The sequence below is a fragment of the Poecile atricapillus genome, chromosome 15 (assembly GCF_030490865.1).
Source record: "Poecile atricapillus isolate bPoeAtr1 chromosome 15, bPoeAtr1.hap1, whole genome shotgun sequence".
NCBI classification, from domain to species: domain Eukaryota; kingdom Metazoa; phylum Chordata; class Aves; order Passeriformes; family Paridae; genus Poecile; species Poecile atricapillus.
Window position 1 is genome coordinate 6188468 of NC_081263.1, and position 12497 is coordinate 6200964.

Consider the following 12497-nt stretch of genomic DNA (forward strand, 5'->3'; position numbering starts at 1 on the left):
GTGAACACCTGGCACATCCTGCAGGTGCCCCCTTTCCCTGCCACTCTCAGTGTAAGAAGAAAACCCTTGGCTTTCTCTGGAAAGTCCTGAGGAAGCTTCATCTCAGTAGGGAGATTCTTATTTTGCTGTTTTCGCTTTCCTGACACTACTGTTTTCCAACTGTTGGTTGAGTTGGAGGTGATTTGGCTTGTTAGACTGAAATCAACAGGAGCTGAGGACGCAGGCAGTGTGAAAGGTTTTCTCCCCATGTCACTGCCAGTATCTGCTGCCAGGGCTGGATGGAGATGGGTGTAGCTGCACTCTGTCGTGCCTAGGGTAGCAGAACTTTAAGATCTGTTGATTTACAGCTCCTAATTGGAAGGCACCACAGGAACACTTCATTTTACTTGGGAAACTGAACCAAATTTGGGTTTAGTTGATGGCTGGTGGACCTGATAAGTTACTGATTCTTACAGCTGAATCTCACAGCTGAGTCTCACTGCTGAATTATAAGGAATTTGGCAGTGGTTGTGCTAAGTTATTTATGGGAGCCAAGGTTGAATTAGGCTCATAACTTTGACTTATTCATCCTGGGAATATGTGGAGCTGGCAGGATTGAGCCTCAGCTTTTTAAATATGAGGAAAGTACTGTCACCTTCCGAGCAGGCTCTGAAAGCTGTTCTGGTGATGCCTTGAAAACTTTTCTCATTTTGACTGCTCAGAAAAGTTGCTAATATCTACTGAGTTCAAATATAATAGCCAGAAATTTCTAAAACAAAGTATTTCTGCTAGTTGCTTTTGGCTGATTTTTTTCTTCCCTTTATGGCTCCAAAAGGCACAGATAGTTCACAAAGAGGAGATGACCACAGCAGGCACTTCCCACCCTCTAAGCTGCTGTTGATGTTGTAAAGTATTAGAGGTCAGCAAAGGTTTTAAAGGAAAAAGAAAACAACCATGTGGTACTGGGAGGCTGAAGAAGAGGGCTGTGCTCTAGGCTCTGTCTAAATCTGAATATATAATGAAAGATCAAAAGCCTGTAGGATGTAAACTACACTGCAGTTTGTTGGCAAAACTCAGCTTTGCTGGCTTGGCCATAATTGAGATGGTGATGGGAAATGATGTGAGCATGACTCACACACAATGTGCTTTGAACAGTGGGCTCGTGGCTGGACAGGAAACTTAAAGCTACTGTTCCCTTGCTTGAGTCCCCTAAACTCCCACCACGGGTGCCCCTGGAGCCCTTGAACAGAAATAAACGTTAGGAATTAACTGGATTTTTAATCTCTAATGTCTGCAGGGTTTCCAAGGAGCTGCAGGTGCCCGAGGCAGCAGCGGTGAGAAGGGACCTCCAGGTGATGTTGGGCCAACAGTAAGTTCCTGCTTTTGGGTCTCGAAGGCCAAGACATAAAATAATTGAATGGAAATGAGCTGTTCCCCCAGCATCTCTGCCTCAGAGTCTGAAGAATGGTTTAAATTCACACTCATCCTTCTTTAGGAGCTGTCTGGGCATTCAAAACCCAGGCTACTGATCTGTTGATAAAGCACTCAACAAATCCCACCTCCCTTCGCCCTCTGCAGATTCACCTGCTACACAAAACCTAAACAAATTTCTGGTGTAACATTCTGAAATAAAGCAAGAAAGTCACTCCTGATCTGGAGCAGCCAGCAGGGCTTGTAGAGGAAAACACAGATCTAAATGTCACAGGTATTTCTTCTCCTCAGATGTTAAAAACCATCGTGTCCTGTGGAAATCTGTTCTAAGAGCACATCTGAGAAATTTCTGCATCCCTGTTGGTGGTGCTTATCCCACTGCTCCAATTATTGATTCATTTATTCTTTTTCTTTAAAAACAAAGTTTTTCGGTACAAGTTCATACTTTTAAGTACGAATTTAAAGCTCTTACAATCACTGCCATGAGGTCAAGGAAACAAGAAGAGTGTGAGAAACAAACTTTGTGCTCCATCTCCCACTAATATAACCCACATCCCAAAAATGTCTTTGTTTGCTTGTTTTCTGTTCTTCCTTTCCTTAGACTTCTTTATTTTTAATTTTTTTTCCCCCCTTTAGGGGCTGCCAGGTCCCAAAGGAGAAAGAGGAGAGAAAGTGAGTTTTTCTGGTGCTGGGTGACACTATCAGTGCATCATACCCACAAAAGAGTGGATGTGGTAACCTGAATTGCAGCTTTTGCTTACAATTCCAAACCAAACCTCTCCAGTGTTGGTTGTACCTATTGCTTGTTGCCTTTCCTTTCACCTGCACAGGCTGGGCTGGTGGGCTATAAATAATCCCACAGAAGTCAGGAGCTCCTTAGTATCACTTGTAGTAATAAAACAGAAATGTCAAATGCAAATCCATTCTTTGCTGAGAAGGGAAAAAGCAAACCAGCTTGGCTCCACTTTCTTCTGGTTTAATGTGTTACAAAAGGGGAGTAATTTGTAATAATCACTGTCTGTGCCACAGGACAGAACCCTGGCACTCAGGACATCCACACTACCTTGGGAAGTTATTTTGTTGGGAAAAGAAGTTTTTCAAGTGTTTTTCATCCTGACTTCTGGTTAAATCAAAATGCCATGACTTTCTAGGAGTCATTGCCAAGACTGACTTATGCAAATTCCCCTTCAGATGGGGATGAGGTGCTTTTGTCTCAAGTTAATGCCTCAGAATTATAATTTTTAGGAGCATTCTCCTACCAGTCCCACCAGCTTTTCCTTTTCTAGCCTTTTTTTAACATTGGAACTTTCCATTTCCCCCCTCCTTTGGGTGTTGAACAGGGCAGCTTTTTAAGCCTGGATTACCTGCACTGTGATCCAGCAAGAGATGTATGTTTTATAAACAGTTCTGGAAGTAGGTGCATTAGGTATGAATTTTCACAGTCGGTGTTTATTTTCAAACAGGTTTTTGCATTTTTATCGCTTTTCCCTACTTTACTAAAACTTTGACAAGGGCCTATTATATATGATTTATTCAAAATAATACAGTAAGAATCAATATTCATAGAAGATGGAGTCAAAGATAGGACAATGTAATATCTGATCATACTAAATGTTTTACATATCACAGAACACTGAGTTATAGACTTAGCATCTTTTCTGATAAAATTTGAGGGTGAAATTTGCTCTCCCTTTTTTGGTAATTATTTAGATTCGGTCTGGGCCTTTTGATGTGCAGGAGAAAAGCAATTATTGATGTTTCCAATTTCAATTTTCTGGTTTCAGAGCTTCGTGATAAATAAATAGAGCTGCATTTCACAGTAATTAATATCTCTGGAACTCAAGCTGAGAAAATGAATGGGCTGAAAGCTATCATGCATTATGAGATCGATCCTTTCTAAAAGATATTAATACTTCCTTTCTTTCTTAATTAAAAAAAAAAAAAAAATGCTTCATTTTAGGGGGAACCACAGTCTTTGGCCACAATTTACCAGCTCGTTAGCCAGGCTTGTGAGCGGATGATTCAGAGTGAGTATAACCAACCCAGCTCCTGAGTCTGTTCATGTTGTGATGGGACAAGGGGATGGCTTTAAGCTGAAGGATTGGATTTATCTTGGATATAAAATTCTTCCCTGTGAGGGTGGGCAGGCCCTGGCACAGGTTGCCCAGAGAAGCTGTGGCTGCCCCTGGATCCCTGGAAGTGTCCAAAGCCAGGCTGGACAGGGCTTGGAGCAGCCTGGAATAGTGGAAAGTGTTCCTGCCTATGGCAGAGGTTGCAATGAGATGAGCTTTAAGGTCTCTTCCAACCCAAACCAGTCTGTGATTCTATGATCCCATGACTCTCCAGAAGTGGAAAACCAGAGGAGAGGCAGCCTGTAGTGATCCCAGCAGCTCCATGGCCCCATGCCCTGCTGAGCACCACAAACAGCAAATGTCCCATCTCAGGCTCTAAGTGCTACTTTGGCTTTATTGGGTGGCATTAGCACAGAAAATACATGCAAAATATTTATTTGAAAAAACCTTTGGTGTTTTGCAAAGCCTCCTTTATTTCTTAAATGGAAAAGCTTGAAACTAATTTGAGAGAAATTATTCTTTCAGCGAAATGTGCTGATTCCTCCCGAGACGAGGCAGTTTTGTAAAGCTCCTGTGCTGTGATGCACAAAGAGAAGCAGTGCCTTGTCCAAGGTCAGGCAGCAAAGTCATCACTCAGCTGCCCATCTTCATCTTCTGCCTTTCTCAGTTTGGACTGACAGCTTTTTAGCACTAGCTGATCATTCTAAGTGCCTTTTTAGACAAAATCCTTTGATTTTGATCTCTCTTCTGAATTTCCCAGCCAGGGAAATGTTTATTTTCTGTCTTGCCTTCTCAGCTCATGTGTTGAAATTTGATTCATTCATACATGAACATACAAGGAAGCCAGTTCCCATTTGGGAGGAAAGGCTAAAACCAGGAGAACCAGGACCACCAGGTCCTCCAGGCCCACCGGGGAACAGTGGAGAAAGAGGAGAAAATGGCAGCCCTGGACAGCCAGGCAAAGATGGGTACCCAGGAGAGAGAGGTATGGACAGAAGTGTTCATAAGCATTTTTCACTGCATCTTTAATACTTTAACTAAACATCTAAGTGCCTCAAGCAGTACTGTATAGATAATCCATGATATTATCTCATTTCATTGCTGTTTTCCTTTTGGACTTTTCCATTCTACGAAGAGACACCCAAATTATAAATCTCAACAAATAGGGAGAAGCCAGATGGAGACCACTCTATTTTCAAACTCTGCATGGAAGGAAAGGCCAGTTTAGCACCATTTGTAGGTTTAGGGGGGATGGAGAGTTTAATTTTAGAGGGCAGGAGGCTTTTCCTACAGAAAAGCAGCCATTTGGGTGAACACATGGTGGTGGAACAGATCAGCTTTAGGCAGAAATGAGGAGTGTTGGAAAACACTGATGGAAGGCATGAGGCAACTGGAGCAATCTTTAAAGGGGAATTAAGTTTCTGGAGCAGTAGTTTCAGCAATGAAAGTCTCAGACATGACTAAAGAAATAGATTAATGTAATCTGAGAAGTGGCCTCAGTTATTGCACCTGAATGAGTGAAAGGTGTTTTGCTTGGATTCACAGACAGTGTTTGTCAGTGGCTCAAGTAATTGTCTGTCAAAATAAAAAGAAAAACATTGGTTTCAGCAGTGTCCTAACACCTCTGAGTAACTGGAAGTGTTCTGTTTAACTCCTTCCTCCTGCAGTAGTCAGTCTTGGCTGGTATGTGCAGAGCTTATCAAAATGTCACTTCAGAGAGTAAGGAGAAAGGAGTAACAACCTGCAGATTTTTCCAGCCTGTCAAGCAGGAGAGGGCAGAAGATGGATCTCAATGAAAAACCACCTGGAGGACATGGCTGATCAAAATATTTTCATCTTAAAACAATGAAAAATCATATTTTGTCAAAATGTAACTGTTTTCTCTGAGAGGTACTGGTTTAATGAGTAATTTAACAGGAAAACATCAATCCTGCCTAACCAGCACCTGGTCAAAGAGATAGTTCAGCTTTGTGATTTGTTTGATCCACATGAAGAGCACAGAGGTGGACCTGACCCTCAGGCTGGTGCAGTAACACAACTGCTATGAATTTCTCTGTGAAAAATGTTCATTCCCACCCCTATTGGGCTACAAATCAGTGCTGCTTGGATCAAAGAAATCAGTGCCCTGCTGGTCACAGCAAGAGTAGGTGCCCAGACTGAATGAAAGCAAATGGATGTTTCTCTGTGTTGCCAATGGCTGTGACTCCACTTTGACACATGGAGAGACTGCAGGAGCCTCAGTTCAGGGTGAAATTCGACATAAAGTGAAGCAACACTTATCTCTTATCTGTGAACAGGTGCCCCAGGGCCCAAAGGAGAAAAAGGGATGTCTGGACCCAGTGAGGAAGGGAGCCAAGGACCCAGAGGCAGAACAGGTAGAGTGACCACAACCTCTATTTATCGATCCAGCAAAGCCATGTGATGGCCATCAGCTCTCAGATTCAAAGTATCATCCAGCTGAAGGACCTCTGTGGTGGGGTTGGAATCACCTTCCCACCACAGCCCTGTTGGCAGCATCCTCTCTGCTAAAATGCAAGAGACTACTCCAGGCAGCTTCTTCTCTCTGGTAGCCATTCCCAGGGGATGATGTATTTTGAGGACCTGAGACACATCCAGGGAGTTTTACTTTTGCTGCCTTTTTGCATGCAAGACCAGATGCTCGGGGGATAGAAGCTCTGAAAATTCAGCTCTTGGAACATAAGGGTTTGTGAGTAATCTGAGGATTTGGCGTACTCCTCCACCCTGATCCCTGCTACTTGGGATCTGTGGGAAGTTTGCCACTGGCATAAGAAACCAGGAACTGTCAAAAGAGTGTGGTCAAACACATTCTTCATTTAATCTTCTATAGCTGAGATGTAAAGACACAAAACCCAATGACTCTGGATGGGTCCTGGGGTTAAGGTGATTCTCAGCATTAACATGTAGTGGATTTGGGGTTCTCATAACCAGGCTCTACTTTTAGCCAAGCTGGGCACCCTGAAGGTCAGGACTACTGGGATTCAGGTACTGGGATTACAACAGGTTTTCCAACAGGCAGGTCCTGTCTATCCACAAAAATGAGGAAGCCATGTTCAGAAAAATTGCCTGCCATGTAGGATGGAGGAAAATACAGAAGAGGGATTACACTGCTACAGTGAATGTCCTACAGCTGACTGTGCTTCTCCTTCTGCAGGCCCACCAGGAGAAGTTGTGCAGGGAAAACCAGGTCCCAAGGGTTACCCTGGGAATGCTGGCCCTCCAGGTTTTCCTGGTGTCAGAGGGCAGCCTGGGCAGCCTGGACATCCGGGGGGCTGTGATACCTCTGGGTGTTATGAGGCCGATAGAAGAGGTAAGTCTCGACTACATCAGTACAAAAGTTATGATTTCATGGCTGGTCTTTGGTTACTTCTCTTGAGCCAGGCAGAGACCTCTGTTCACCCTTCAGGCGCCATCAGTCCTGCAAAGCCTCTTCTGCAAAGCAGTCAGGGTGATCCCCACAGGGATAAAAGCCAGTTCCATGGGCTGTTCCTCAGCTGTCCTCCATGGATTAGCACATAATAGCAGCAGTAGTCAAGCAGGTGGGCAGTGATCATGGGGGATCAGTTCTTCTTATCCCCAGCAATGTTTCCATGGGGATGGAGAGAGGAACAGTTCCTCAGTTCCTACATTTACATTTCGTGGAGGCTCAGTGCGACAAAGACCAGGGTGATGAAGAAATTCACTGGCACGGAACAAAAAATTTACAAGGGAAAGGGTTTAATTCTGTGCCATTCCTTCTCAGACCCTGACATTGATTTATTCACTTGCTCAGTGGCCTCATCCTTTCCACACACAGATTTTGTCCCCTGATGGCTGGGGCGGAGGCAGCTGAAGACATCACTTTTCCCTGGAAATCTATGGAAGAAAACTCCACAGCTCCAAAAGAAGCAGCAACCCAAATAGCAGATGTGTTATGTTTTTTTAATGCCCCATCATTTCTGTACGGACAAGTCAATCAAACTCCTCAGCCACAGCCTGTGTCTGGCTGAGCCGTCTGTCTGCACAACTGCAGTGCTCAAACTCACATCGAACATCCCACAGCAAGACAAAGGCACAGCTGGGCACTCAGGCTGACAGACTTGTAAGAAAAAGAAATACTGTATTGAAATGCTCAGAAATAACAGATAATTTCTGCCCATTTGTCTGCTTGTGGTTTCTTTTTGTCAGATGTTGTTCTGTGTCCCCAGCACAGAGAAAAGCAGCACCTCGTAACCAAAGAAGCAAATCCACTGGAGCAAAGCTGCATTTTCTGTTGGCTGCCAAGGTAACAAAGTCTAGCACCATCTTGGCTGTTTCTGCTTTTGGCAGAATGCTGATGGTTTCCTTGCAGGGGTGTTTTGTACACAAACATTGCAGCCAGAGATTACCTTACTGTGATGTGACAAACTGCTGTTCAACTCCTCTGGGGCTTGGTAACTCAGGCAAAGCCTTACGTGAGTCACAACCATGTGCTGAGAGGAGCTGGAGATTAACCTACTGCCTCTTCCATGTCTCCCTCCTGCAGGCTGAGTAGCTACTTTATATTTAATCAGGTGGAATATTGAACAGCTCTGAGTCTGGCTTTTACCCATATGACAAAGAGGTAATTGTCATGTTACACCCCTCTCCATGCCATCAGCTGAGATGTCTCTGCAACAAACCATGTAGATATTGATAAAAATGTTCCTCCTTCTTTGCAAACACTGCTTCAGGCTGTGCTGGATCATTGCCTCTAACTTGCCCCTGCTTCAGAAACAAACTGAACTCAGAACTCTTATTTAAACCCTAACCCTAAAGCAGAGTGGCAAAAAAAGTATCAGTACAGATGTGTCAAAGCTGTTGAGAGGTAAAAGATGGAGCATCATGCACATTCCTCTGCGTTTATTCTGGATGTGTAATTTCTTCAGTTACATACAGGCTGACAGCCTGGGTGTGCATACAGCCAGCCTTTGAAAACTAAGCAGCAAATACATCACATTTAGAAAGTAGATTGTCATATCAACACCAAGGGAAAGAGGTTTACCTTAAGAGAACTGTCATTTTTAGACAAGGAGTCCAAATATTGTTTCTTCTTGTCATTAAGGAAAAATCCTATAGAGTTAAGAAATTCTGCTAAAGGAACATTGGAACATGTCAGACTTGTGTGGGAGCCAACTTACAACAAAAGTCAGATAAAATATGGTTAGTGCATCCTGTAAGTATTTAAAGTAGTCCTTGGCTTTATGTGTGTTCATTCTCTAGAAACTCCCAAGAATTAATATTTTCAGCATGACGTACATTCCCTTTGGAAAATGTAGGAAAATGCATAGAAATGCCACTCTGATAGAAGTAACATTTCTGTTCACTGTGGAGCTCTCCAGAGTTGCCTTGACATATAAAATGAAAACCTTTTAGCTCAGATGAAGTGTTGTTGCAGACAATGCTCCAGTCAGAAGAAAAAGGAGAGGTCAGAGGAGCTGAAGGTTGCAGCACAGAAGGAACACAATGTTTGGAAGGGACACATTCACAGGAGCACCTTGCGCAGGCGTTGGGAGTTGCAGTCTTTCTATTTATACAGGTCAAAGGGCTTTGGAACTGTTCTTTACAGATTCCTCGGGAAAAAAACAAAACAACAAAGCCAAACCTGCATTAAGTTGGTTTAGAATAGCTCTGAATTTAGCACTGAGTATAAAGTCCAAAGCTGTGATAACTGGCAGGTGAAAGCAATGGGCAGCAAAGGCGAGGAGGCAAAAGGGGTACCTGCACAGCAGACCAGAAAATTCTTACCATGAAATGCTTACAAAATGGGGAAGGTGAGCAGTGCAATGAGGACATCTGCATTTTCAGGTTGTTCTGCTCCCTTTCTGACTTAAACCAGTGCAGCCAAATTCCCAGTTCTGAACTTGCTGTTCTGCCTGTTCAGATTAGTAACCGCAGGTGATTTGAGACAGAGCTCCTTTATGCTTCTTTATCAACTGTTTTTGAAAATTCTCATATCCCCTCACTGGGATTTGATATATTTTGATGGAATTTCAAGCAACATGTGCTTTTGTCTGGTTATTTCAGATACAACAGGAATGGTCAGACTTGAACAAAATTGGGTCCCAGCAGGGCTATTGATTAGGAGACAGACAACCTGCACAAACAACTCGTCCATTTATCTTCCTAAACTTTGTCCCATGAGTGGTTTTATCTACTTGAAATCAAGGATATTTAGTTCATGTAGTGTCACAGAGCCTGTGCCAGTGCTTTGTAACCCAATTCCTCGAGCCCAGGAGCTTTTCTGATGCAAGATTTTAGGCACTGAGATTTTGAACCCCTTGGTATAGGTATAGGTAGATTCTGGCAGAGGCTGAGGACTTTTCAGTAACAGATATTTTTGCAACAAACATCTTTTTCAGGTATTATCTCTGTCTCAGGAGCAAGATACAACCACAGGAATAACCAGCAATGCTGTTAACAAGCAGCAGAGCTTGTTATGCCCTTTCTCCATGACTCAACAGCTTGGCTGGACCAGAATTAAAGGGCTGGAAACAAAAAGATATCCTGGGAGTTGATAAAGTGTTATTAATGGATATCACTGCAGTGGGAGAGGGCCAGGTGGGACCATCGAGCCAGGTGGGGCTGTTATGGGGGTATTTTTCTTAGGACTGCCCATGAATCTTACATCTCACATCTTCATCTCTCTGCCTGTCTGCCTCTACACCAGTGAATTTCCTTCAGTCAAATTTCTTGATAAATGTCTAAAGAAACTTCTCCAAAAGGGAGGTGTTGTAAGCTATGTGGATTAGCTCACTGGGGAATCAGCCCTGGCAGTGCTGGGGAAATGGGGATTGCACAGATCATCCTACCAGCCAGCTGCAGACAAAATACCCTGCATCCTCTTTGGTTGGGAAGATGATTTGCCCAAAGTGAGCACCAGGGAAGCAGGAGAAAGGAGATTTAGGGAAAAACAGAACAATGGAGGTAACAGAGGTTGTTACAGTCAGTTTTGTTCCATTCATGCCCAAAGGAGCAGAACTGGAGGGAAAGCATCAAACACCATGGTAAGAATTCAATCTTTCCTGCACAAGTAAAACAGAAAAGATCAACATCCATATCTGCTGTCTTCGATGTTTTTGGTGTCTCTGAGCTTAGTTTTGCACTCCTGGAACCTGAAAACCATATACTTAGCTCTGGATCCCTCCCAAGACACTTTTAGAGCTCTCATTGCGTCCCACTCTTGCTTCCTCACTCTTTTTCTGATGTCAGCTTGTTCACTCAAGTCCTGGGAATCATTTCTGAGCTGGGAGCATTACAAATGCCAACAGTCTAGCTGCATGCATTTTCCTGGAGTCTTTCATATGCTAAAAACCTCTCTTTGTGTTCCATGGGTTTGAAATAGCACAATTATTCACTATTCTACGGTTATAGTCTGGTTCATGTCCCAGTTTTATTCCAGTTTCTGATCACTGAATCCTATGGAGAGATAGCATTCTCCTCAACAACCTCTAAGATGGAATAACCTGCTTAAGAAAGAGAAGTAGATGCTGTTTCCTGATTTCTCCCCTTAGACTTTAAAAGGAGGCACATCAGAAGCAAAACCAAGAATTTATTTGAACTTTAACCTGAGAAACTACTTATGCAACATGTGAAGAGATGTAGTTATCAGTGTATGGAAGCTGCTATGACATTAACAAAGCAGAGGATGCCAGGGACCTGCCCTACCCCATCTCCTGCCCAAACACCAGTAACACCTTTGTATGGGGTTTCAGCTGTCACTTCTCATCTTGTCCCACCAAACCCTGTGATCCTGCAGCAGCACTGACTCTTCGGGACACAATCCCATCCTTCACACTCCTGGTCACACCTGATACTTCTGATGTGCTAATGGAGCTCTTTCCTCCTCCTCCTCCTGCATGGCAGGGTGGTTCTGCCAGGGATTTCATGTCCTGCTCCATTGCAGTCCCGGTGCCACGCTCCCCCTGAGACACGGCCCTTCACACAGTGTGCACTGGCCACAACTTGGACCAGAAAAGGTAAAAATTGGAGATGAGCCTTTGCTGTGAACAGTTTGTGCCTGTCCCAATATGTCACCTTGAGCATTTGGCTCTTATTCTGTCCTTATCAGTGCTCCTGGTGCCTCCAAGCCATTCCCTTCTGCCCTCCGGGGCCCAGCAGCAGCTTTTGCTGCCCAGCCAGCCTGGCTCGGCTTTTGCTGTGGCTCCCGAGTTTGCTGGGAGCTGTGAGCAGAGACTCGAGCTGCTGCTGACTCCATCCCAGTTGGAAACTGCTGGTTTTACTGCTGAGAATGTGCATGCACAGCCAAGCCTCCCACCTGCTCTGCTGCTAGTGATTCCCATGTGTTCAGGAGGAGGAGGAGGAGGAGGAGGGGAGGGAGGCAGAGGGAGCTGTGAGCAGCTGCTGTGGGCATTGCTGTGATACGACACCCAACAGTGCCCAGGGTCGGAAATCTTCCACCTTCATGATCCTTCACCCCAAATGTGGAGAGGAGCTGGAGAGGCCTCAGCCCGGGCCCCAGGGTGGCTGTGACAGGCCCTGGCAGCCCTGCCGTGCCCCAGCCCTGCACACACACTGCAGCTGTGCCGAACATTTATGCACTAGACCTTGAAGATGTTCGACTGTTTGTTTTCCTTTCATTGCCGTAAGCAAACTCACTGACTGTGAAAAGGGATAAATTAGCATCTCCAAAGGCTGAGGCTCTCTTCATTCTGAAAACAAGCAACGAGGAGCAGCAGCTCGGCTCCCTCATCCTCCCTCCCTCCCAGCCCGTGCTGTGCCAGCACAGCTCTTTGGGGAACAGGCCCAAACCATGGCTACTCTGCTTTCTTTGTGAGCCAAACACATTTTAAGCACTTGGCTGAGTCTGTGAACACAGAGGTCAGTTGTAGTTTCTTAGACGAGGCCTCACAGGCTGATCACTGCATTGATTTTTAACCTGTGCTGTTCGGGCTGAGCGCACTGACTTGTATTTTAAAGAAGTCTCTAAACGCCATTGTTTGTGTTCCAGCATTGCTGCCACAAGCCCGAGCTGCTCGC

The 12497-nt window shown here is 44.6% G+C and overlaps 1 protein-coding gene across 1 annotated transcript in view; it reads left to right on the plus strand.

Annotated features, from left to right (window-relative positions):
* COL20A1 (collagen type XX alpha 1 chain) overlaps positions 1-7632 on the plus strand; it is a 50287-nt gene extending 42655 nt beyond the window's left edge. The window contains exons 34-40 of the mRNA XM_058850523.1: positions 1277-1348; positions 2047-2082; positions 3371-3437; positions 4279-4467; positions 5780-5857; positions 6655-6810; positions 7297-7632. Of these exons, the coding sequence (XP_058706506.1) occupies positions 1277-1348; positions 2047-2082; positions 3371-3437; positions 4279-4467; positions 5780-5857; positions 6655-6810; positions 7297-7310 (612 nt within the window). The 3' untranslated portion in view covers positions 7311-7632. The remainder of the gene's footprint in view (positions 1-1276; positions 1349-2046; positions 2083-3370; positions 3438-4278; positions 4468-5779; positions 5858-6654; positions 6811-7296) is intronic.
* Positions 7633-12497: the final 4865 nt, after the last annotated feature.